The sequence below is a fragment of the Dasypus novemcinctus genome, chromosome 17 (assembly GCF_030445035.2).
Source record: "Dasypus novemcinctus isolate mDasNov1 chromosome 17, mDasNov1.1.hap2, whole genome shotgun sequence".
NCBI lineage: Eukaryota > Metazoa > Chordata > Mammalia > Cingulata > Dasypodidae > Dasypus > Dasypus novemcinctus.
In genome coordinates, this window is record NC_080689.1 from 34,329,321 (window position 1) to 34,356,794 (window position 27,474).

Below are 27,474 nucleotides of genomic sequence, written 5' to 3' on the forward strand. Positions count from 1 at the left end.
ACAAGTATTAAAAAGTTTCATTGCAGGCTAATACAGCATTAAGGTAATATTTCAAACCTATTAAATGATCAAAAAATCTTTTTAAGTGAAAAGACCCCACATTAGAAATTGTCATGAAACTAAAACTCTTCTATGGGGTATATTTGTACTTCCTTTTTGAAAAGCAGTTAGGAAATGTGCATGAAAACCTGTAAAAAAAAAAAAAAAGTTTTTTTAAAAAGCATTACCCCTCTAACCCACTTCAAGAATCTCTATCAGGGAAGCAGATGCGGCTCAACCAATTGGGCTCCTGTCTACATATAGGAGGTCCAGGGTTTGATGCCCACAGCCTCCTGGTGAGGGCAAGCTGGCCCATGTGGAGTGCCGCCCCTGCTGGAAGGCCGCCCAGCCCAAGAGTGTCCCCTTGTGTGGGAATGCTGCCCAGCACAGGAAAGCCACCCCCTGCAGGAGTGCCTGCTGACACTGAGAGCTGGCACAGCAAGATGATGCAACAGGAGACACAGAGGAGAGAAAATAAGAAGATGCAGCAGAACAGGGAGTTGAGGTGGCACAAGAGAGTAATCGCCTCTCTCTCACTCTGGAAGGTCCTAGGATTGGTTCCTGGAGCCGCCTAAGGAGAATACAAGCAGACACAGAAGAACGCACAGTGAATGGACACAGAGAGCAGACAATTAGGGGAATGGGGTGGTAGTGGGGGGGGGAGAAATAAATAAAATAAATCTTGAAAAAAAGAAAAGAATCCCTATCAGAAGGATGTGATCCAAAGGGAAGAAAAAAAAATTTATGTACAAAAGTACTCAATGTAATTTATTTATATAATGCTTAATAATCAGATTTAAGTATCTAATATGAGGAAAATTGTTAAATTTAGTGCAGTTACTTGAATTAAGGATCAGCAACCATGATAATGATGGAGAGCATGTTGAAGAAAGCTTATGAAATAATGTTCATTTGAAAAAAGCTATAATATATTGGCTTTACTGTAACTGCAAGTATGAAAAATGATAATGCACATATGATATGCATTGAGTTTCTCTTTTCTTTCCCGGGGCCCTATGCTGGGTTAAGGAAAGTAGCAGCTGTATTAGGATGACAGCTTTCCTAAACATTTTTAATGCTATTCTAATATTTAAAATTTAAAAAGGAAAAAAAAAACATTTGTTTTTAAAGCATTTAATATTGACTTTTGTTTCTTCTTTTGGTTCCATACATGAATAGATTGATGAGAGTTGTTTGGGTTGATTGTAGGTCATGTTAGCGGAACTCAAGGGTAAAGATGAAGTGTACGCCGTGAAGGTCTTAAAGAAGGATGTCATCCTTCAGGATGATGATGTGGACTGCACAATGACAGAGAAGAGGATTTTGGCTCTGGCACGGAAACACCCATATCTAACCCAACTCTATTGCTGCTTCCAGACCAAGGTATGTTTAGGTAGAAGCCTGCTGGTCACCATCTTGGGTAGTTCTGCAGGACATTCTGGTATATTGACTATCAGATAAAAAGTCAATTATAGACATTCTACATTGTTTTCTCAAAGACCTTGTAAAGTAGGATGGATTTTACCCTTGAGAAGATCAGAGTATATTTGAACAGCATCCTTTTTTTTAACGGTATGGAATTTTCCACTTAAGTTGTGCTTGTGAAGGGATGAGAGAGCAGTAGAACTCTTTGCAAATGTGGCCGGACAGGGCCAAATAGCTAAACCCTGTGTTTGCTCATAGAAAAAACCAACAGGTGTTGTTAGTCCTTGGTCTGCTCCTAACTTTCTATCACTAGGCAAATGACTTACCTTCTATTTTGCCTTCAGGTCAAATGAAAAAGAGGAAAGGTTACCCTAACCGCGTCTAACTTGCGTAATGTCATATGAGATGAAGGATGTGAAAGAATACTTAAAAGTTCAGAGTGAAATGCCTGCACAAATTTTTAATTTACCATATAAGTGTCTAGGAACCAGAAGGTGGCAGTAAAGAAACAAAGATAATCTGTAACTACATTATGGAAGCTGACCTAGGAGTATCATAGGAACATAGCGGCTTTGTTCTTTACTCTTAGTGAAGAGAAATGCCAGTAGTCATCATGAGGCTTTCATTTTATTCATCCTTTTTGGGGAGGAAAAATTAAAGTCTTTTAGGATGCCCTACTGCCTTGTGGCCCCTGGCTTCTTGAAAATGAAGAAGCTCCTCCCTGTGTCTACCTGGAGCACAACAGTGAAGTGGTAGCCTCACGGCAAGGCAGCCCCTTGCTCCTTGGCACACTGTCATCTCAAGTGGTGAAGGCCAGTCCGTCCACTAAGCGTTCAACAATCACTCATTTAGTCATTTGGCAAATGTAATGAATCCTTCCCATTGCCCGGCACTGTGCTGGGTGCTGTAGATACAGTGGTGAGCGAGACCCACTCCTTGACCGCAGGGAGTTTACAGTCACCCTGGTATACCACTTCCCAAAGGGAGTTTCTCAGAACTCCAATCCCTGGAGAAGCTGAGGTTAAAGGACTCTATTGCTCACAAGTTTGGGAGATTGCAGTGTTGACCTGACAGAGATTCTCAACACATATTCACTTATTAAAGTCCCCAAGGAGGCCTGCAAAGGGCTTATTAACTTTGTTTCATCTATTCCTCACTTTATTTGGTCCCAAGCCTCCCCACCCCCAACACAACACCTATTTCACATTCTTTTCCTACTGCCTTTATCAGATTTTTTTCCTCTTTATTTTTTTTTAAATGTTACATTCAAAAAATATAAGAGGTCTCCATATACCCCCCACCCTCCTCACCCCACTCCTCCCACATCAACAACCTCTTTCATCATCATTGGACATTCATTGCATTTGGTGAATACATTTTGGAGCATTGCTGCACCACATGGATAATGGTTTACATTGTAGTTTACACTCTCCCCCAGTCCACCCATTGGGCCATGACAGGACATACAATGTCCAGCATCTGTCCCTGCAGTACCACCCAGGACAACTCCAAGTCCTGAAAATGCATTGAGAAACACTGATCTGATGGAAGTTTCCCTCTCCCTCTGATTTTTCAGGGGAATAAGAAATATCTTCTAAAAACTATTCTGCTTATCCTTCAAGACAGAAGTGTATTCCTTTGTCTTAAAGATTCCCAGTCATTAAGAATCTACCCCTCTCTGAACAAGAGCAGGACTATTAGCTATACTTGCTTTTGGGGTGTGTTATGTCAAGTCTTGTATTTATGGGTTTAGGCAGGTGTGTGGATGTGGCCATATTCGGAGTCCAACACAATAACAGGCTCAATGAGGAGGTCAACGTTCTTCTTTCCTTCACTAAAGGAAGCGTGCCCTGTATGTCTTTATCACCCACAGGCTTCACGGCTGGCAGGTGCTCATTATCAGATTCTGAGGGTTAGAAGATTCTTAAAGAATCAGCTCTTCTACTATTCTTTTCTTTCACCAGCAAGAAAACCAGGTTTCAGAGAAGTGAAGCCTTTTGCCCACGGACACGCTGTTGGCAGTCAGACCCCACGCCTGGTCCCGGGCTCCTGATACAGCGGCGCTCCAACATCACCCTGACACTCTCTGGTACCTGACCCTTCACAGGGCACTCTGTGTGCAGGGAGCCACCCCCTCCCCAACCCCGAAGGCAGTCATCTCCCACTCTCTGAGGTGGTTTCCTGGGGAGGGAGCTGCCCTGGCTTGCTTTCTTTGGATGCATTCTAAGAGGTCCAGCATCCTAAGAAGGGCCCAGCCTGGTGGTGAAGTCTTTGCAGAGCCTCTGTCCCTGGTGGGTCTTGGAAAGCCGTCAGAGGTCCGCTTTCCTACCGCTCTTGATGAATGAGGGAGGGAGTGGGAATAGACACCTTCACCATCAGCAGTCATCTCCTCGTACATTGTAGATTACTTTACAAATTGTTGTAAGTTCTTTGTAACTTTGTCATTTTGTTAGCTTACAAATGAAAGCAATCCTATAAAGAATCATTTTATTAGTCCCCAAATTAGCTTTTAAAAATTGGGAGGGGGTGTAGTTCAGTGGTTGAGTGCCCGCTTCATGTGTATGAGTCTTGAGTTCAATCCCTGGTACCTCCTAAAAAAAATGTGACTTTTCCTATGATAGCAAATAGTCAAGGCTTTAAAGAGTAGCTATCATTTGCCCATGTGTGTAGTGGGTACTGGATGTTACCAGTAAAAAGGAAAATGATTTCCACAGGGAAGGTTTTACAGAATTAGGGATTGGGAGATTATACCAACTTCCGTGAGCAAACAGAGAACAACAAACAGCAGTGAGCAGTTACCTTCTGGGTGGGGGTATTCCATGTAAGAGAACTCAGAGAAGGGGGTCTGGAGAAGGGAGAGGGCTCAAGCCAGGCTTTGGAGAGTGGGGAGGATTTTTAACAGGATTTGGGTGGGAATGGGAACTGAGTTCGGCAGCCATAGCTCAGTCCTGCTTTAGTTTGCTTTTCCTGAAAAGAAAGTTCTTCTGAGCCACCACGAACCTGGTTTCAACTAAGACTCTAATTAATACATGGATAAGGAACCCAAAAACCTGATGGCAATCCTATTAAGATTTCTTTCATTCTTGTTTGATTAGGGCACGCAAAGCAGCAGTAGCGTTAAGTCGGGTTTAATTATTTTTTGGTGAGCGTTAGATTTTTAGTGTGTAGAAAGAAAGGGGTGTCCCTTGAAAACTCCATGGTAGATCACATGAGGCTGCAGGCCATGCGACACGTGCAGGCTGCCTGGCAGGCTCAGACATTTGTAAGATGTGGGCACTGTGCCTGATCTGGTGACCGGTAGAGGTGATTGTGGAGACCCCCAGGCATCAGCCACAAGGGGCAGCAGCAGGACTGGTCATTGTGCCCCGTGGAATGGCCCAGTTATTATTCAAGAGTGGTCTGGGCTTCTCGGTTCCAAGCAGACACTACCCATAGCTAATGTCCTCTGGTCATTCTCCTCGGGATCTGGGAGGAAGAAAGCAAATGAAATGGCTCCAGTTTTCAAGCGCCTGTGAGAAGGGGCAGGGAGCCGATAAAATAGGTCTACAACTTTAATTGTCAATTAAATTTAAGATGGTGTGTTTGACTTGGGTTCCCACTATGCTGTGTGCTCTTTGGGACTCTAGGAGTAACCTGACCCAATGAGAGAAAGCTAGAAAACTGCATTTAATTAACTGTTACCACATAAAGAACAGAAAAGAGGAAAAGGCATTTCCTATTCCAGCCAAGGCAGAATAGCCTCATTCCTCCTATGTCCTCCCACTTACCACTATGAATCCCTGGACCTAATTCTTGTTTTACAAAGGCATTATGTGCATCAAGCCTAACATAGCCATGTGGAATTATAGAAATTATGCTATCTGTTAATGTGGATTAGAGACTAAAATTTACATACTTAAAACAGCCAGATGACTTTTAAGTGGAAAAATTACTGTCAGCACTATTTACTATTTTTTAAATATAAATATACAATTATTTTGTGGTTTTAAAATAAAGGATTAGCTATAATTATTCTTAATTAACAAATTCATTCAATGGATGTACAGGTATTTATTAAGCATCCACTCTATGCTAAACTCTGTTAGACTCTGGGCCCACAAAGCTAAAAACATACCATGTCTGAACTCATGGGAATTACTCATAGAGACAGACATGCAAGGAATAATAATATCCTACAGCATGACAACTCTTCTAATGGGGACACTTAAGTGATCCAGTTGAAGCTCTGCAGAAGGCAGTTGGAAAGGCTTCCTGGAAGAGGTGGAACCTGAGCTGGACCTTGAAGAATGGGTGGCTTTTGGAAGAGGATAAGAGATAATAGATGGCTGGTGAAACCTAGAAATTATTCCCAGGTTTTATTTTCACATTATTTTTTAAACTCCTCAAACTCTCAACCGATTCTGTGCCCTGTCTCTTCCAAGGAAATGAACAACAGCAAGAAAGGAGGGGAGGAAAGAAAGGGTATTTGGGAAACAGAGGTCTTTACATCTGCAGGATCCAATGCTGAGTGGCAGAGGGGGCCATAAGCAAAGGCTGGAGCCAGCATCAGATTGCTGAGGCACCCTGTTAGGTTCTGAAGATCCTGGGCTTGGCCAAGGTCAGGGCTTAGGAGGAGTAACTTCAGGAATTGCCTCTCCTAGGTTCCCATTCATCTACTGACTGCTTGCGACAGGAGAGCCACTGGGTGCTAGATTATTTTTTGTTGTGGTTTAAGTTTGGATTTCTTTTTCTTTTTTCTTTTTGGTGTCACAGGAAATAAAATTGCCAGGCATTCTTTATATTTTGTGTATTTGTACTTGTGAACCCCAATGTGAAACCACCCCATCCGACTGGATCCCACAAAACCTATCGTGAATGTTTTCACCCATGATTTTCCCTCTTAAAAATTCGTCATCTCTGCATAAGCTTACCCACCCCCACCCTTTGGCATTTCCTGCCAGGCCTGGGAAGCCTATTCCTGAAGGGCTTTGCTGATCTTCAAGTTGCTTGAAGGAAACAGAGGGTGAACTAGAGACTCTCCCTTGGACAACTTCCCTCACTGCCCTGAGGGAAACAGAATGGAAAAATCCTTAAAAAGCACTGGAGACAAATTTTCGACTGAGGTTTAGAAATCTGTGTGAGTATGGGGGAGAACTGCTAAGAAGGGGTGTTGACAACGTAGGGGAACATTTGCCGTTTCAGTGAACTCTGGTGTTTATTTTGACGATTAACTCTGAAGAACAGCAAACATCAAAGCAAAAACCAAGTAAATAAAATTAGATTTTTGCTAGAGTGTTTTAAAAGAGACGACCATGTCAGAGTACATCCGAAAGAGCAGGGAAAGCAACTGAATGAAAGGTGGGTGGCTTACCTGTTAGACCATATTGTCTGTCTGGAGCATCATGACTTCAAAGGAGATGGGGAGTTTTTAACTGAATTTGGTGAGGACCTTGCAAGAGTGAATTGAGACATCAGTACCAAGCGTAGCGTGTGGTCAGGCAGCCATCTGCAAATCAATACACTTGCCAATAAAAGATACCAAGTCGAGATAACCTTAGTAATTTTTAACAGATTTCAGTGAAATGAGGCCCAAGCTGGAGATGATAGGCTTGGTGTTGGCAGACCCAATTGTCAGAGGGAATCAGACTCCAGCAGACTCCACCTCCTTGCTGTCGGAAGCCATTCTTGCGATAGTGAGCTGGGCAACAATGCCGTTTCTTTTAATCAGTCAACTCATGTTTAGTGAGGGCCTACTGTGTGCAAGTCACTGCAGGCCACCGAAGGCTTTTATGCTAGAGATTTCTGTTTAGCTAGTTGGGGCACAAGCCCTGCCTTCTTGAAGAGGAGTGATTTGAGGCCGGGGGAGAGGTGGCAGCGAGTAGGGGGAGGGGAGCGCATCTGCATAGATTGGCTAGGAGGGCTCCAGCCAGGCCGAGAAAGGAGATGATGGTGTCCAGGGACAAGGAAGGCTCCACGGGGGAGAAGAAAGACTTCACCATCCAATAAGCAGAATAGTCCAACCTGTGTGAAGAACCAAAGGGTTGTAGAGTTGACTAATGCGCATGTCCCCTGGGGCAGAGGGGTCTGCGTGTTGGCTCATAATTCACAGTGCAGCTGCCTCATGGAACTTCTTTGTCAAAACCTAGTATTTAAGTAGGACAATTGCTCTTAAAAATACCTCCACACATGTCAGTCTCCCCCCAAGTTCCTACTGATACCTCTGGGAGGTAAGTCAGACCACTCCCTTTCAGAGATGAAAGAACTGAGGCCTAGAGAGGGCTTACCACTTGTTTGAAACAGAACCTGGATTAGAATCAAGGTTTCCCAGCAGGCTTGTTGTTCACACCGTGATGTTCTGCCTCCAGATCTTTCCTCTAGTCGATTCTCTGATTCAAATAGTCTCACCTCCTCCCTGCCTTGTTTGCTCTCACAAACAGGGTCAAGGTTAACAGTGCCACGCTACTTAGATGCTATAAGATTGGGATTAATAATGATGATAATAATAATAATAAATGGAATGCCCTTCAAGCTGTCAAGAGTAGTGGGGTCTGTCAGGCTGCTTCTGGAACCATTTGTGTTTTCTAAAGTGCAGGAGTAGAAGGGAAGGAGGAAGGGCATATGGACACAGGAATTATATCCAAAATGGAATGGAGCAGGACAAAACTTCACATCTGTCACTGAGCCATCATTTCTTGAGCACCTTCTGTGTTCTGGGTTCCATGCTAGGAACATAATGGTGAACAAGGTAGGTAGGTATCCTGTGCCAGCAGAGCTTGCAGTCTCATGAGAACATGTTTCTTGCACCACAGTGTGAAAAGTGCTGACCTTTATCTAGTGCCCAAAACTCGTCACCTTGTTCTCCTTCAGAAACCATTGGCCTTTGTTTTCTAAAACTAATATTTAATTTGTTATCACAAAGAATGTTTGCTAATCGTAGAAAATTAGGAAAGTTCAGAGAAGAAGACAAAAAAGAAAATAAGAACAAATCAAGTGACTACTATTAACATTTCTAGTTTTTTAAAATGCATAGCTGTTCTTACATATATAATTATGAAATTGATACCCAACTCTATGGTAGACTTTTTCACCTAATGATATAGTGTGACTCTTTCCCTTGTTAGTAAATATTCTTCAACCAAATTATTTCTAAGGATGTACAGTATTTGAAGGCCTTTTGTGGAGAAATGCCACACTGGGAGTTGTAGGCTCTGGTAAATGTGAGGCTTCCTCTGGATTGATTTAAGCAGTGAATGAACCAGAATGCATCATCCAATGTTGTCCTGTGATGCCATTTGCCTTTCTACAACAGATCTTTTTCCTCCTATTTGTAACTCTTTCTATCACATAAAATTGAGTACAATTTGCAAATAATCTGTTTAACATATTGTAGAACAAGATTCTAATTCCTTTGACGTTCTATGCATATGTATAGATATTCATTTAGTGGATATTTTTTTTTTACCACAAAGGAATATATTTTCCCATTCTCTTCAACTCTTTGCTTATTCCTCTAAAGCTGTGGTTTTCAAATTAGGTTCTGTGTCAGTGCCTTGGGAGCTGCAGCATGTGTGTGTGTATGGAGGGACCTCACACCCTTTCTGCTCCATCCAGAGCAGCCTTGTTTTCCACTGCTTCATATATTAGTATTCCAAGTAAGGTATCATTTGAAGAAAGGATTTTGCTTTGGAAAAAAACTTGGAATGACTGCAAATTCTACTGTAGCCTTTGGGGTGAGTCTTGATGATGATTTATCTTTTTTTTTTTCACCTGTCCATATATATAATTTGATTGACATATGCAAGTGCCATTTCCTGAAGGTTTCAATTAAAATTGTCCTTCCATTACTCTTATTTTACCATTTGTTCATTTATTCATTAATATATTGTCACATTCAGTTTTCTAAACATTATAATGTTTATTCCATTTTCTTTTTTTTTTAAAGATTTATTTATTTATTTAATTTCCCCCCTCCCCCGGTTGTCTGTTCTCTGTGTCTATTTGCTGTGTCTTGTTTCTTTGTCCACTTCTGTTGTCGTCAGCGGCATGGGAAGTGTGGGCGGCGCCATTCCTGGGCAGGCTGCACTTTCTTCTGCGCTGGGCGGCTCTCCTTACCGGAGCATTCCTTGCGCGTGGGGCTCCCCTACGCGAGGGTCACCCCTGCGTGGCACAGCACTCCTTGCACGCATCAGCACTGCGCATGGGCCAGCTCCACACGGGTCAAGGAGGCCAGGGGTTTGAACCACGGACCTCCCATGTGGTAGAGACGCCCTAACCACTGGGCCAAGTCCGTTTCCCCCATTTTCTGTACTTGTCCTTCCATTATTAAAATGGGCATATTCTTGAGATTGGATGGAGATTGAATTTTGGGAGCAGATTCCATACTTGAATTTTTTGTATTCTGTGAGAGCACTGCCTTTAATTCTGTTGGACTGTTGATGGGAGTGCTGTAGAAAGCAATAACTAAAAGCATATATTTAAACTACTTTGGCTCACAGAGAGGAAGGTTTCTCCCAGACACTGACAAGTATTGAGATCTATGTTAGAGAGAACATAACTGGGATATGATGTTGTTTCCTGGGCAAGCAAGTTCATCATGAGCCCCTGCTGTGCGGTGCCAGAACTTTCTTAGGTGCTATTGGGAAAGGGGCTGTTTCCTAATGTTTGAGAGAGATGACAAAATATTCATAAAATGGTAACCCTGGATAAAGACATTATGTAAGACAGAGGAAGGAGGGAGGTATATTTTTTTGACTACCTATTAGCTGGCAAGCCTTGTACAAGGTGCCAATTTCTTGAACCTTATGAAATAAGCTCATTTTCATAAATCTTATGCAAATCCCATTGGGCATAGGTATTGTTTCTTTAAACAGATGAGGAAACAGGCTCAGGGAAGTAGAGCAACTTGCTCAGGGTCACACAGTTAAGCGACAGAAATAGGGTGCACATCTATAATACTACTCCTTCTCTCCCTTGGGAAAGGGGCCATTGTGGACTGGGGTGGAGGAGGAATGTCCCCTGGGGGGAAGTTTCTAGGTGGACAGTGAAGAGCAGGGCTTGGCAAGTATCAGGGAGGGAGGAGATTTGCAGGAATGGGTGTGAGTCTAGGGAGATTAATGAACCTAGAACAGCAGGTCTACAATGGGATGTTGTGAGAAAGACAACTTTATAAGGAGAGCCAACCAAGTGGTAGAGTTCCTACAATGCCAGGTGAGGAGTTTGGACTTATTCTGGAAGCAAAGAAGGATAATTGAAGATGTGGGAAGTGGTGCCTTAGCAAGCACACCCTGGCAGCCCTGGGTAGCATGGATTAAAAGGAAACGTGAAAAGCACAGATGCTAGTGTGGAGGTTCTTCTGGTATGTAGGAGCCCAGAAGCAGTGAGAAAGAGCTTCTGAATGAGGACCTGGCATGGGCCATTCAGTTTCCCTTCAGCATCTGGAAAGCCTGGCCTACATGTGAAGAAAGCATAGGTCTCCGTTTAATACTCTAGAAAATGTTAGTTGTGTAGCCCTGGACTGATTAGAAGAACCCGACTGCTGCCGATCACCTTCAGTTACCTACACACTTCAAAAGTGTCATTTACCCACAGTTCAATGGCTACATATTAATCCAATTTTAAGAAAAAGTTGTATCTTGAAATCTAAAACCAGAGGCCCAAGTTATCTAACTCACCGAACAAAGCCAGTTTCCTTATTGGCTGACGTCAGACCTCCCATCTTCCCTCATGCCATCTATTGGATTTCAAGATTTACCTTTTTTTAGTATGTCTATTTTTAGGTTCAGGTTGAATTTTGATAGTAAACTGATGCGTTTCACAGAAAAAGTCACATGGGGCATTTTGTAGGTGTTTCTTCCCAGTCTATTGTATTTACTCAGCTTAAAACAGCAGGTTTTCCTCATATGACCTTTTTGTACCCATGGGCTCAGATACTTCAGATAACCCTGCTGCCCTGAACGCTTTGACTTTGAAAGTCTTGCCTTCAAAGGTACTCCCATTTGGCTATTTGTGTTCATGTGTGCTCCACTGATTTGTAGGGCAATAGGATACACTAAGCATAGCACTGTGAATCAAAAAACACAGGCTCTAGCTTTCGCTTCTTCCACTGATGCTTACTCTGAGACATTTTTCCAGGCGTTCATTTCCTCATTCATAGTAGAAGATGGGGGAGGTCATGGAAAGAGTCATACTGACTACATGATCTATAAAGTCCCCCCAGAATTTGATTTGAATGGGCTGTGAAAATGCATCTCAATGGGAACTGTACATGGGACCACTGCAGACTTACCTGTTGCTAATGTGTGTGTGAGAGCAGTGATAAAATCAATGGGGAGTTCTTCTGTTTAGTGTTCCTTTTTCAGAGCTCAATTCATGAAATGCTCCTACCTTGATCAAAGCCATAAAGTTTACAATGCTTTCATTCTTTATCAGTATTCCAAATTCAAACATACTTTCAGTGACCAATGATCCTGTATCAGAAGATGTACCAGGAATATTATGATCTCATTAGAGCCCAGCAGTTTCTAGCATATGGCAGGTATGGTACATTTTAGTTTCTGCCTTATTCTGCTAATAGTTTCAATATTCTTTTTGTAGATCAACCCCAAGATGGACTGAGAGGCTTAACATATTTCCATTTGCCTACAATAATGACCTATTCTGATCAATTGGCCAAATGTTCATGAAACAGAAACGTTTGGTAGATTTGACCCCAGGGCATACTGGCTTAATAAAGAGAAAATATGTATTACCTGTCCCCTAACCCCAGATTGTCCTTAACCACAGCTATGGGACAACTCCTTACCCTGTAGAGTCACCTCCCAAGTGCTGTTGGTCAGGATGGCATTAAGCAGGAGACATGTGGAGAGCCATCCTACTCTTAGAAGCCTGTGCCCAATTAGATACCTTGCTATGTCGTTTTTGTTTCTTAAGTGTAAAACCTATTCATAAACTTAGAACTGTGACTGGCTAATGTGAGGGACACATCTGGTGGCACACCCTTGCTTCTGGGTCCGTGGGAGTCAGATCATCAGGTCATGCATCCTTCTTATTGTCCAACCCAAAGCTTGAACCAGGTCCAGCACAGGAGGGTCACAGTAACAGCAGCCTCCACCTGGCTCCTCGAAATGGCTTTTGTTCATCTGCAAGATTACTGAGGATTCCTGCTGGACCCTTTGTCTACTTCCTGTTGCCGAGGAGGTCGCTGGTTGGGATTGACTCCCTAGAGTGAGAGGAGGAGGTTACTGGTTCCAGTGAAGGATGTCTTGGGTAAAGCTGACGCCTGGTGGATTGTCTTTGGAGGCTGCTGCTGTGGCCTGAGAAAGGAGAGCCATCCCAGTGGGGGGTCATCACTTTCTGTTTCAGGGTCATTCTCAGCTCACCAATAACAGTAATAGCAGAAACTTAGATAGTACTTATTATATACCAGGTGGAATTTTAAGCATTTTACATGTATTAATCCATTTAATCTTCACATCTGCCCTGTGAAGTAGGTCTGTTATCCCAAAGAAAGGTTGCTTAGCCTGAAGTGGCTTGAGTCTAGAGTCAGACCCTGTCAGTCTGCTTCCCGAAACTGCATTTTGTCTGAATGCCCAGGGGAGATTAGACTCCTGAAGATGGATGATACATCCCAAACTCCCAAGAGACCATGGTATAAATAAAATGGCCATCAGTGAACTTACAGTGGGGATGTCTAGACCCATGTCTGTTGCCCATGGCACCCTGGAATAAAACTCTTTGGGAGTGGCATTTTAGTCAATCTGAGTTATATCAGGAAAGCAAAAGAAGGACAAACAGACCCTCTATTTCCTGTTATGAAAACTTTACTGCAGAGCCTATTAAGTTGAAATAGCCACATTTGACCCCATTGAAGTATTCAACTTTTGCCATGACACCCCAGGGAGAATGACAGGAGAGACTGCAGACTAAAAGAATTCTCAGCCTGCCCCCATGGTGTGGCAGGGGGTACAAATTAACTCCTTTGTTGGGGCAATATGATACTCTCTCGGGATTCATCAGCAGCATGTAATCCATTTTATCTGGAACACTTGTGTACAGGTTGCTAAGAAACTGAGCTTGTTCTGCAGCCCTGGCTCTTAGAGCTGAGCTTGCTGACTCTACAGCGGGGTTTGTGTCCTGACAGACTGATGTTTACGTGGGTGGTGATAGGGTTTGTGGTCTTCCTGGGTCCTCCAAAAGGAGCATGGGAAGTCCAGTCCGGCAAAAGTCCCAGGATGGGGTTGGTTGGGGAAAGTGATGTCTTTGTTTCCAGTATTTCTTTCTCCATTTATCCAACCCACGCCCTTTTGCTCTAGGCAGTTCCTTAAAGACAACTTCCCTTACCAAATCCCATTTTATGAAGACCTTATAGATTCACCAGTGTTAACACTGAAAGTACTCAAGCACAGCTCAATGAAACACATTGCCAGTAATGTCCAAACACATCCACACTGTAATTCCCTGGGATTTTTTTTTTTCCTTTGAGGAGTTTATTCAAGATATGGGAAGTATTTCTTGATAATGTAAATTGGAGGTCAATTCCACAAAGAACACAACCTGAAATAAAGTGACTTTTAAAAACAAGTAAATTTAGGTGTGATTGTTCACCTTATAAAAGCCAACTTCTTTTAGAATTCACTAGAAAACTCCGTGGTATGGCAAGACCCATTTGGCTTTCAGACAGAGAAGGTGCTGGGCAGGGTAACCGAAACCCAAAGCATTAGCAACAACATCATGCAGGAGCAGGGCCAGGGCCAGGAGGGTCGGCCGTCTGGACCCTGCACCACCGCTTGGCGTATTCTCGTCCAGTTTGAATTAGGGAGGCAGACGTTTCTTAGTACCTGGGATGCCTCCGGCTCAGGACCAGGTGTGCCAGGGATAGAGACAGACAGTCCTTGTCCAGAGAACTTCTGGTCTCTCTGGGGAGGTATGACTAACACAGGTGAACTAGAGAATGAAGTAGGATTCTGCAAAGACAAATGGTGCAAAAATTAAGTATTGTAGGAGGCAGACAAGGAGAGGGGAATGGACTGGAGTAGTATGTGGACTCCTACCACTCAGAGACAACTGAAGTGTAAACTTTTGACACTCTCCGGGACACTTCTCTCGCATGGGCAGGACTCTGGCCCGGCAGTGAGAGCCTAGTGGGTCCTGTCACTGCGTGGTCACATCACTGCCCCAGACAGACCAGGTCCTGTGGTTAGGTCTGCTCCTTTACACCACCTTAATCTGGAAAAACCAGCCTATGGTCTTGGGAGCCGAGGAAGCCTGTGCCATCCTAGGTTCTGGGTAAACACGGGAAGTCAGGATCTGGTGGATGCCCAGGCAGGAACAAACCAGGGCTTTCCAAAAACTTAAAAGCACAGAGAGTTGCTCAAAAACGGAGTGGTTTCTGTGCTTCTATATCCTGGGAAAGGTGAATTCTATTTGGTTTTTTAAAGCTAAATTGTTAATTCCTGAATCTCGAAGACACTAAGTTAACATAAAATTCAGACATTCAGATGCTCCTTCTTCCCAAGTGGAAATGGTCGTCACAGTTTACAAGATTATGGAAGCAAAGGGCCTATTTGATCCAAACAAATAGGCATTTATGTGTGATGGGGGTGGGGTAGAATGCAGTTATTAATAGAAGGCTATATGAAAAGCTATACAAGTTGACTATTCAAAGGTTAAGACAAAGATGTGAAACTTAAAATCCCAATTCCATAAAAAGGAACATTTCAGTAAGGAAGGAGAAGAAAGGGTGCCATGTGAGCAACCGGACAAAACCGGAGCCAGACCAAGAAGACTGTGTAAAGAATACGGTGCTTGAAAAAAGTCACCTTTGGAAGGTTTGAATGTATTTCTTTGATCTTTAAGTCTACCAAAAGCATCATTTTAATGTAAGGAAATAAAATTTGGATTGAAAAGGTAAGGAACTGGTCATAGCTCCCCTAAATTTGGCAGACGATTTACAATTAAAACAAGGGAACAGAATGAATAGGTTTTATTGCAGTGTCACGATATTTTAGAGAGAACATTGAGAAAAATCTTTAAGGGTACTTTTAAACAAAAGAAGTGAAGCTTCTGAAAAAGAGCTGAGCATAGGAATTTGTACTTAAAAAGGATACACAACTGAACTGTTGAACAAAAGAAGCAAATCCCAGAAAGATATATGCATATGTTACTTTATGTAAAGACCCAAAAAGGGAAAACCTAAACAATGTATTGTTTTGAGATAAATACACAGGTGATGACGCTGTGAAGAAAAGCAAGGCAAACATTACTGGGTAAGGCCAAGGGGCCATTACCCCTGCAGGGCAGAGCAGAGAGGAGGGGGATGCAATCAGAAAGGCTTAAAGGGGCTTCCAAAGACAAGCAATGATGCTTTGGGTCATGGCTAGGAAGGGAGTTTTAGTTGATTATTTTTTTAGATAGACATTTTTACATATTCTTCTGTAGGTATATTTTACAAATAAGTGGGGGAGGTGGAGAACAAGCTCTCAACATGAGAGCACCCAAACTATTATAGACATTAACACTTTGAATGATGACATGCCCTCAAAAACATTCTAACTTTAGTAAAAACTGAGCTTGAGGACATTATTTTGTCACTGAAGTCTTGATTTTCCTGTTGTCTTTGGCAGGGAGCTCTGTCTCAAGGACAGGAAATGTGGCGACAGGTCACCTGGTCTGTTTAAGCTGGCGGGTAAAGCTTAGTCCTTGTGGCCCTGTGCCCTCCCCAAGGCCAAGGTCAAGGCCAAGATGGGCTGACCAGGGGGTGGTCCACAGAAATGCCAGCCCACTTTCGGCTGACCCCAGGGCCTCCCTCTCACAGGTGGAGAACTCAGGCCAGCTCAGCCTCACTCGTGCAGCTCTGACTAGGGAAGAAATCATTCTTAGTTTCCATAAGTTTGGTGTTTCTCAACATTTTTTTAAAAGCACGTTTTATTGCCAAGAAGATGTAGTCAAACATTTCTTTTGGCCATTTATATTATGGAAACCATAGACAGAGTTCCATTTTACATCCGTAAAATTAACTTATAAATTGACTACGCTTTTTAAGTTGTATATGTACCTGTTCTTTCCAGATTCTGACATATCCCCTGGAGGACCTGCCCCTTCCTGTGTCACCTTCCCCCACTCCCCGGTTGAAAATAACTGCTTTCCTTGGTGCCATCGCTAGCAGCTAACCTTTATGGAATGTTTTAGATAAGCCAAAAATAACAGCAGCGAACATTTTTACAGTACTTACTATGGACCAGTCACTTTTGAAAGCTCTTTACATAACTGGACTAATCCTCAAGGACCCAATGAGGTGGGTGGCCTGGGACACAGAGGTTAAATGACTTCCTCCACATTGCACATAGGGCTGCGTGGCCCTAATGTTCCCATCCACTGTGCTGCCTCGGATAACAGGTTAACAACTTTATATGCGTGAATTGATCTCTGGAAGTGTTGTTATCCCCATTTTATGGGGAGTGGCAATGAGGCTGGGAATCTCACTTCACCCAGGGCTGAACAGCAGAGGAGCCAGAAAAGTGACTTGAAGATGAGGCCAACGAAAGCCCCATTCCTTACCCTGCCACCCTCGCATCCGTGAAATGAGAAGGCCGCCCTGTAGCCCTCAGTCGCAGGTCCTGCAGCGAGAGCACGAGCGAGCCTGTTCATGTACTGCTAATTGCCGTGACAGCGTGGCGAGGAGTGTGTCTTGTGAAGGGTTTTTGTGGGAAAGCTTTTCATACAATGCTGGCTGACTCCTGATCCTTAGAGTAAACAACTACATCATCCTGTACAGAGAGAGTCAGGAAAAAGGAAACTGTAAGAAAATATCAAACTCCTCCAGTTCTTTTTTTTTTTTTTTTTGTAATGTAAGTGGAGGAGATGATGTGTAGGGGGATTTGCTGGGATCCTTGTAATAGCAGGCTCTGTGAATAATGACCCCCTTCCCAAACTGTGGATGTGAGTAAATGTTTCCTACACGTTACTTTCTTCTAACACCCTCACTGTGATGTAAGGAGGAAAATCCACCCACAAAACACAGCCAGAAGAGTTGACGTATTAGAAAGTTAAGCTACTTCCCATTAGGGAATGATGAGAAGTCCTCCCTTGCAAAACTGTTGGGTCGCTGGAGCAGGTGACCAAGCTGAGAGCACTACTGTGGCCTTTACAACCCCGGGGGTGCAACACGTTCACGTCTGTCTCCAGTGTCTGAGAACGTGGGCAGATCGTAGGCATCCCCCTGGCTCATGGAAAAGACCTCACTGGAGACCCTTCCAGACAAGGATGTGCTCAGAAAGACTGACAACAGACTTGTCGAAAAGCAGGCGTATTTTCCCACCAGTATAATGGACATAAATCTCCTTGTCTACTGTCCGTGTCCTCTAAACCCACAGTGGGGCCCTGTGGACTTGATTCCTTGTCATCTGGCCTTGAGTAAGCTTTTCCTGCCATCCAAGAATATCTCAAGGCAGTGATATTTGGCAGTGAGTGTTAAGGAGAGAGGGAGACTGGAAGGGCAGAAAACAGTGTCAGAGTCTCCTGTAGGCTTTTTCCAATGGAGGACCCTGCCCTGAAGATTCAGACCTTCCCCCATTACTGTTAATTCTGAACAGCTGTTGCATCTGTGAATTGGGGTATATAGAAGAGTGGGAGCTGCTACTTTTAGGGTTTCTGAAATTAGTGTCTCCTTAGGGTTGCTGCTACAGCAACACTTTCTAATATTAAATTGCTACAATGTCCCAACAAAAAGGAAGTATCTACTTGAACAGCCTCTCCCCTTCCTTGGAGGGATTTCAATCTCTTTTTTTCAATCTTTTTTTTAAGATTTATTTATTTCTCTCCCCTCCCCCCCACGCCCCCCACACCCATTGTCTAGGTCTATTCACTGTGTATTCTCCTCTGTCCGCTTACATTCTCGGCAGCACTGGGAATCTACGTCTCTTTATGTTGCGTCATCTTGCTACATCAGCTCTCTGTGTGTGCGGTGGAATTTGAATGCTTCCCTCAAGGTCTGCCATGAGAACCCAGTGATACAATGGCCTTTAGCATGGAGCCTGGATCACGCATGTGCACAAACTGCTCTGCAGAGTCCTTTGCCCGCCATCTCGCTTTCTTTGTACAGTACATGAGCTAGGCAAAGTGTAGTTTGCTCTTCTTCATCAGATGGGGAAACAGGCATGACTCAGTGAGGGGACTCGCTCATGGCCCTGTGGTTTGTGGGAGCAGGGACTGGAATGGAGGACATGCCCCCTGCCCATCCCGTGCCTCCCCACTTCCTGGCACTATCCATTTCAAAGGAAAAGCCCCTTCACCTATGAAATTAGCCCAGCCCCCAGCTTCTGCCTGCGAAAGCCACCATCCCTCTCTTAACATGGGCATGAGTTTGCTGGCAGGATTCCCCCTAATTATGGTCAGACCGCCTCCTCCTCACCCCAGCCTTCCGGAACCTTCCCCACTGCCCACCTCCAGTCATAGCATTTGCTAAAGGTTACCATGGTTTTTTCTCTTTTTTTTTGGTATCCTAGTTATCCCAGAAAGTTCCAGGGTGACTTGAGAGTTTTTATTGGCTAGGCTGAAAAATACCCAGGCAGCCATGGTGTTTTGACACAGGGAGTCAGATTGGCTAGCACAAGCAGTGATTTATGAAAAGTCCTGAAACCCTAGAAGCTCCTAGCTGGCAGGCTGAGAGAAAGAGATGAAGCATTTTAATCCTCTGCATAATTCCCTCATTAAAAGTGACTCCAGTTAGCCATGGATAGAGTTTGTCTTTCAAGGTGTGTACTTTTGGATATCAAAATTTCATGTTTCCCAGCCGAGGCTTTCAGTGTTTTCGGCTGTGAGAAGGGAGCTCTTTGCCAAGAATTCATCATGTACTGGAAACAGGAAAGTATGGAAAATGAAGGAGCTCTCATCAGTGCTGCTTCTAAAGGTCAATGTTGCATTTATAGAACTGGAGCCATCCAGTTGGAGGAGAAAGGGCTGCTCTCGTTTGTAATCAGTGTGTCAAGGTGGAGGGAGGTGGATCAGGTGGCCTCCACTTATGATGTCATTGTGGGAAATCAACATAGAGTATTTACAAAGATCAGTCATTCTGGGAGGATTAGAGGGGGAAAAAGGTGAGCCAATCATTAGTTATGGGTTTAGCCATACTGTTTTCACTGACGGCAGGGATAACATGTCACGAGACCATCATTTGGGGATCAAGAGAGGGGTCAGATTGCAATGGCTCCCTCAACTTCTTCACTAGTCATGGTGGGGAGTCCCTCTAAGGTGGGGGGGGGCTACTTCTTTGGTCTCTACAGCAGAGTACCACACCCTATCCTCTAACCCTCCTGAGACATGGATCTTGCTATGTTGGTTAGTACATCGGCCCTTACGCAGGGACCTCAGACACTGGTGTGCACTGGACCACCTGGAGAACAGTCTGAATGGTGCATTTCAGGTCCTACCTCTAGAGATTATGATTCAGTAGGTCTTAGGAATTTGCAGGTTTTAATACGAGGTAGTCATTGACCATACTTGGAGAAACCCTGGTGAATAGTGGCGTGGCCACCTGGCCACCTACTATCAGAGAGAGTTGGCTTTAAAATCAATCAGCAAGTAATTGTCCTAGTCATTGTCCTTGGCCCACTGGGATTTGGAAAAGATCCGTATGCCATGATCCTTACCGTCAAGAAGAAGTATGAAATGAATTGAGCACAGGGTTTGACATAATGAGATGCTGGACTTTGGAGGAATTCCAAGAAGCCTGGAGAGTCGGGGCTGAGTGGGCATTTGAGGTCAGGCTCCAGCTGAGCCTGGAGGATTATAGGATTTGCAATGATGACTCAGGGGAAAGAGGGAATTTCTGAGAAGAACATCCTGAGGGAGCATGAGTGTGAAAGTGGCCTCAAGCTTGATATTTTCCCATCCTGAAAGCACATGTTTCAGTGTAAAGTTACCAGCTCAAGGGCATTGGTCAAGGCTCTCTGAAATCTGGAATGGGCACCAAACTTGGGCAGATGGCCCAGCCACCACAAGCAGGTGAGGACATACAGACCAGGCTATGCTAGAGACTGCAAACCATACACTGGGTTTTTAGAAAATTTGCTTTGAAATAAAGGGTGTTTTGGAGCATCCCAAGATGCAAGGCTATGATCTAAGAGTTCAGAACCTCAGTTCTTACACCAAAACATTGCTTGTGAAGGGTGCTACAGATTTTCAAAGTACTTACTTCTATGTGACCCCCAGGTGGGGAATATCACCCCCTCCCCCCCACTTTAACAGAAACGTTAAAACAGGTGGGGTAGTTCTTGAAATTCTCACAGTGATGCAGGGTGATACAGAGCAATTTGGGTCCCCTGTGCAGGCTCTGGACCCCCAGCTGAGGTTCACCCTGCTGCCCCCACCAGAAACAGCCTGCATATGAGCAGCATCAAGTGTGTTATGTGCCCTGGCCTCCTGGAATCCTTTTTAGGGCTGCCTTTTTGAAAAATCCTCCCTTCCCTCCCTTCCAGATCTTTCTAAAATGTTCCCTTATTTGCAAAAAGCTGCCTGATCTGCCCCCTCTCCCTTCCATATATGACTTCTTCCTTCTGACACTGTGACCCTCTGTGGTGTCTACCATGTCCTTCTCTGCACGATAGTTATGTGTGTGTTGGATATATCTTGAGGTGAGGGTTTAGATAGTACTTTTTTTTTTTTTAACTTGCTTTGGCTTTTAGTATAGTGGTAGATTACAAAAAAATACCTTTCTTATAGACTCTCACTGAGTACTTATGTAATTGAGTTGAATCAACCTAATAGCAAGAATAACAATCGTAATCTTATTGATTGTTTCAGTTATCTATGGCTACTTAACAAACCATCCCAAAACTTAGTGGCTTAAAACAACAATGATGAATTATTTCTCCTCATTCTGTGGGTCAGAAATTGGGGAAACTTGTCTGGGTGGTTTTTCTGCTCCGTGTGGCTTGGGCTGGCATCCCTTCCTTCCCGCATACACCTGCTAACTAGGCTGGGCTGGAAGGTCCCAGAAGGCTTTGCTCACATGTCTGGTGCCCTTGTGCCCTCAATCCTTTGGTGGTCCACTGCCAGCTTCTTCACAGCATCACAGCTGGTACCCCAGAGAGCATGAAAGCAGAGGCTGCCAAGCGTCTGAAAAGTTAGGTCCAGAACTGGCACTGTGTCCCTTATGCCATATTCAGTTGTCCAAGGCAAGCCATGAAAAAGCCTGGGTTCAAGGGAAAGGGAAATGGACTCCATCTTGAGATGGGAAGAGCAAGATGCACTTTCAGGGAGGGGAAGAATGGGTGGAGGCCATCTTCAGAGACAGGACCACAATAAGAAAAGCAGATCATCTTGAGCTTCACCACTGCCAGGCTCTATGCATTTTGTTATTTAATCTTCAAAATCCCCATGGGAAAAGGGACTGTTATCATTTCCATTTCATATGCTAGCTAAGGCTTGGAAATATCAAGTAAATTATCCAAAGTTACAGCGTTTTAAAGGAGAGGAGTGGGATTTGAGTGAAGGCAGTCTGGTTTCAGAGCCCCTTCTTGGTAAAGATGTAAGTTCTGTGGAACTTGTAGATAAGCTTCAGGCTTCTTGCTGTGAAGAACCAGAAAATATAAGCCATGTCTGGGAAACAAGGCTAAAACTCACAACATAAGTAAAGACATATATGTCTTTAAGTAATACATGTTAGACTGTATGGGCCTGGAAGTTTGTGATGGAGGAGTTTGGAAATAAAGAAGAAATGCCAGTGTCTTGAAGGGGCTCAGGAGGTGGAACTTGTACTGGTCTTAAGGACTGAATGGAATTTGCATGGGTTTAGGAAATCACATGAGTTAAAGCAGGGAGACGTAAGAGGCTAGTCTCCCAGAGGAACCAACCTGGAGAACAGGCTCGGTGGGAGGCTTGGGTCCTGACTCTAGGGGACAAAGAGCTCCCCCTACCCAAGGCAATCCAGAGGGGACCTCTTGAGATGGATCTTTGGATTTTATGGCTAGTTAGGACCCCTCTAGGCTGTGAGATCCTTGGCAGCAGGGGCAGCAACTGGTTCATTTTTTTCTTTTAAAGGTTTATTTATTTTTTATTTATTTCTCTCCCCTTCCCTGACCCAGTTGTCTGCTCTGTGTCCACTTGCTGTCAGTTCTTCTGTGTCTGCTTGTATTCTTGTCAGTGGCACTGGGGATCTGTGTCTCTTTTTGTTGCATCATCTTGCTATGTCAGCTCTCCATGTGTGTGGCGCCACTCCTGGGCAGGCTGCACTTTTTTCGTTCAGGGCAGCTTTCCTTACAGGGTGCACTTAATGTGCGTGGGGCTCCTCTACATGGGGGACACCCCTGCGTGGCATGGCACTCCTTGCACACATCAGCACTGAGTGTGTACCAGCTCACCACACGGGTCAGGAGGTCTTGGGTTTGAACCCTGGACCTCCCAGGTGGTAGGCAGTAACTCTTATCAATTGAGCCAAATCTGCTTCCCTGGTTATTTCTGATTCACCATAGAGAAGCTCAGTGCCAGGGAAAGAATTACACTCAGAAATGAGTATTGAAAGAGTGGCTTTAGAGGTCATCCATCTACCTTTCACTGTCAAAGATGGAGAAACCCCAGCTCAGAGACCAAGCTATTTGTTCTCAGGTTACAAAACCAAGACCTAAAGGTAAATCCTTCCAGGTGTTTGGAAGCATAGTACAAAGGTTAAGAGTTTGGGCTCTGGAGTCCGACTGCATTTGTTCCTTATGAACTAAATAATCTAGGGCCAGTTTCTCAACCTCTCCATGCCTCATTTCCTCATTTGAAAACCAGAGAGAATGTTATTTCCCACCCCATAGAATTGTTGTGAGGATTAAATGAAGAACAGCACTTATAACGCCCATACTAAGTAAATGATGGCACTTACTAGGGTTTCCCCCTACTCTCTTAAGGAGAAGGCTACAAGCATGTGCTCGCATATTTTGTGTTATGTTCTTCCCTGGTCTGTGTCTTAGTTTCCTAACTGCTAAAACAAATACCATACAATGGGCTAGCTTAAGAACAGGAATTGATTGGCTTGTGGTTTCAGGGGCTAAAAGGCTTACATCTTCCTGGGGCCGGAGTTGGCTGCCAGGCCAGCAATCTTTGAGTTTCCTTAGCTTTTCGGTCACATTGCAATGCACATGGTGCCATCATCTCTTTCCTTTGCCACTTTCCATCGACTTCCATCTTCTTGCTTCTCCTGTGGCTTCTCTTTCTGTGCCAATCTCCTTTGCTTATAAGGACTTTGGCCGTGTTGGACTAAGGCCTGCCCTCATCCAGTTTGGCCCCACCTTAACTAGAAACATCTTCACAGTCCTAGTTACAAATGGGTTCCTACCCACAGGACCAGGGGTTGGCACCTGGACATGCCTTTTGTGGGGGACATGATTCAATTCTCCAACAGTCAGGAGTATCCTCCATTCCAACTCTTAGCTTTGAAAACATCGCCTATAGATTTTTGGCCACCATTCCATCAAGACTCAAGAAATATCAGAATCACTGCTTCCTTTCCACAGACCACCACCACATGCACACACACGTGTGCACACTTCAAGGGGATCCACCATAGCTCAGTCTCTGTGGCCTTCAGGCCCAATGACTTTGGGAGCGCTCAGAGGTACAGCCTGACACCATGGACAGAACACAGGCCTGGGTTCAGTCTAGGCTCTGCTTTCTAACCGCAGGGGTCCTTGGGTAAATTAGCCACTCTAACCTACCTTGGAGGGTTGTTGGAAAGATCAGAGATGTTGTATCTCACCTAGTGCCAGGCACATAGCAGGGACTCATAAATGGTGGCTTTATTCGTTATTGGCAGTATTGTTTCTGAGATTTGCAACTTTGGGGACTGCTCGCTTGCTGGCACACTACCTGGGAGCAACCGCACAATAGCTCTACTGATGTGGTCTCTGTGCATCTTGGTTCTGGGAAGATGGCGACAGCAGGGACCTCACCCAAGAAGTCGATTGGTAGAAGCGGCCTGGGACCACACAGGTTGTCCTTCTGAAGCTGAGGGCCTGACGCTGCCCCTTGATTACAGACGGGGTCTCCTTTCATGTGGCTCTGCAAAATTGGAACAGCTCCAGTCTTCGGGCTTCCTCACAGGACATTTTCACAGCCCCTGTCAGCCAACCCAGGGCCTACCCAGTAGCAGGCCCTTCCTTGTCGAGGCTCATAAAGCCACACTCTGGGGTTGATTTGGTCCTCCCGCAGGGGCGTCATGGTTGAAGCTGGGTGAAAGCACAGGGCCTTCCCTGTGGCCTTGCTGATGTGAATCTCTGTGCCCTGGAGAGAAGCCTGGGGGCCCAGGGCTTACAAATGGACCCTGCGGTCCATTTGCGACCTGCCCGTGCCTTCAAGCAGATGCCGATGAACTTTAAAAATATTCCCTTGACTTCTCAGGCCTCCAGGCAAGAATCTATCCTTAAATCACACGTCAAATGGGTGATGGGATAAAAGGACAGTTTTCTTGGGAAGCGGATTTGTCTCAACAGATAGAGCATCTGCCTACCACATGGGAGGACCAGGGTTCAAACCCAGGTCCTGTGGAGCTGGCCCACACACAGTGCTGATGCACACAAGGAGTGCCATGCACTGCAGGGGTGTCTCCCATGTAGGGGAGCCCCACACACAAGGAGTGCTCCCCATAAGGAGAGCGGCCCAGTGCAAAAAGTGCAGCCTGCCCAGCACACATGGAGAGCTGACGCAGCAAGATGACACAACAAAAAGAGACACAAATTCCAGGTGCCACTGAAAAGAATGCAAGTGGACACAGAAGAACACATAGCAAATGGACATAAAGAGCAGACAACAGGGTGTGGGGAGAGAAATAAATAAACAAATAAACCTTAAAAAAAAAAAAAAAGGACTGTTTTCTTGTGAGCCAGGGCCCAACCTGGCTGTCAGGTTGTGACATTGGAGTTAGTGTGACAAAGAGATGCTTTGCGCTTCCCAGGCCCTGCCTACTCTGCCCCTGATCTGTACCTTCCCTTTTCAGCCCAGCCTTGGGGACAGAGTACATGACATGAAAAGACCAATGTAGGTGTGAGTCTGGGAAAGAATAGTATGTCATTCATAGCAGCCATCTGGGGCATTTACCACCCACATGCACACGCATGTATGTGTGCATTGTAGCCTAGCACTGAGTTATAGGCAAAAGGGCCAGCACAGTATAAAGATATATTCATTCATTCAATAAATTTTAATCATGTGTCTACTACATGCAAGAGACTGTCGTAATTGCTGGGGATCCAGCACTCAGCAGAACAGGTAGAAATCCCTGCCCTCATAGAATGTACATTCAAATAAGAGAAAAAAGACAATAAAGAGTTTAAAAAAAAAATAAGGTCAAGTGGTAAGACTGACAAAGCAAGGGAAGGGGAGAGGGGAGTGCCTGGAAAGGCTGTGTGTTTTGGTTCCATCTAGGTTAGTCTCTGATCAATTACAGTCACCTTTGAGCAGGGCCCTGAAGGAAGAGAGGGAGCAAGAGATTCAGATTCCCATGGGAAGGGGGTCGCAAGCCGGGTCATAGCAGAGCAAAGGTCCTGGGGTAAGAGCATGCCTGGTATGTCTGAGGAGCAGTGAGGAGGCCATTGTGGCTGGAGGGGAGAAGAGGGGAGAGGGCCAGAGGGAGAGCAAAACTCACTTGACCATCCTCAAAAGGAAAGAAAACAATTGCATAAAAACTCAGGTACCCAGACAAGGCAGGATGCAGCCAGCACCCAGGGGCACGGCCAGGTCCAATACGTTCAGAGGAGGGAGCATTCTGTCTGGGCTGGGGCGGTCAAGGGGCTCCCCTGCAAGAGGTAGGACTTGATTTGACCAGAAGAAAGGTCACTTCAGCCAGGTAGAGCCTTGAGCCGGTCCCTGGCAGGGGAAACCTGAGTAAAGCCCAGAGGAGAGTTGGTACGGGGCCTAGTGGCAGGAAAAGCTTAACACAGAGGCCGGGGCTGTGTTTAGAGGGCCTCAAATGGCCGCAGAGAAAGGTGTGAAAAGCCAATGGAAGCCTGGCTAGCCCATGTTCTGTTCCACCGAGCGGGCGGCTTGGCCAGGCTGCTCAAGCGCCTGGGGGCTTCCCCAGCCCTGCCCCTTCCCATGCCTTCGCCCTTCGGCCTCCCTGCAGCTGCCGTCCACAACATTCGGTTCAGCCCTCCGCTTGCTGACTCAGACTTTCCTGTACCCCTTCCAGAGATGAGTATCTCTCTGCTAGGGGCATAAACCAGGTCCCTTCCCAGCCACAAACACCCTCCCCAGATATAAATCTCTGAGGACAGCAGGAATTCTTTTTCTGCCTTTCTGGAACCACTGGAATCCCACAGGCAGTGGGTGGTGACTATTCTTCTGAAAAGTATTGCTCAGTTTCTGGACAGAGCTGAAGATAAGGATCCCCAAATCCAAGCCAGGCTTATCTGCAAGCAAACCCTGAGACTAGTTCACCTCTTTCCTTCCATCAATAATTAGCCATGTGTGAGAAAAGCGGGGAGGCATTGTTGCCATGTGACATGGCAGAAAGGGATTACCTGGCTAATGCCACTTAGTCTAGTGATGCATTGTTACATAAAGTACTCTGGAGGAGTTCAAATATCCCCCAGGCTAATGCTTACATCTCCAGGTTGGTAACACTATAGCTGAGTATTGTTTTACTTGCCATTTTTCAAAAGGGGTGGGGGAGACCCAAACCATTATTCAGTCTAATAATACTACTTTGGAAGGTAACAGCCGCAACTCCCAAGTCTTTCTTCTGAGGGCTGGATGTTGGGAGATTATAGTTCCTTCTCAGGCCACCGCCAACCTACAGAAACTGGTCTGGTTTCCAGCCAGAGTTTAGTGGGTTACCAGGTATATTTGAGAGTAAGGGAGAAGGTCTTAAAGATGGCAGCCTGGCTCTGGTGAAAAGGAAGAGATCACTGGCTTCAAAGTTAGATACATGCCGGTCTTCTCTTTGGGGGGCTAGTTGACTGTGGGCAAATTCTGAAACTCCCCGAACCTTAGTTTCTTCATCTTAAAAAAATAAGTGGTGGAAGGGTGATAATGATCACCTTGTAGAACTGCTTCAAA

At 44.9% G+C, this 27,474-nt stretch overlaps 1 protein-coding gene across 3 annotated transcripts in view; it reads left to right on the plus strand.

Annotated features, from left to right (window-relative positions):
• Positions 1-27,474, plus strand: part of PRKCE (protein kinase C epsilon) — a 512,150-nt gene that overhangs the window by 343,783 nt on the left and 140,893 nt on the right. For all 3 annotated transcript variants that reach the window (XM_058278495.2, XM_004447330.4, XM_071208802.1), the window contains one exon: positions 1,249-1,422. In XM_058278495.2, coding sequence (XP_058134478.1) covers positions 1,249-1,422 — 174 coding nt within the window. The remainder of the gene's footprint in view (positions 1-1,248; positions 1,423-27,474) is intronic.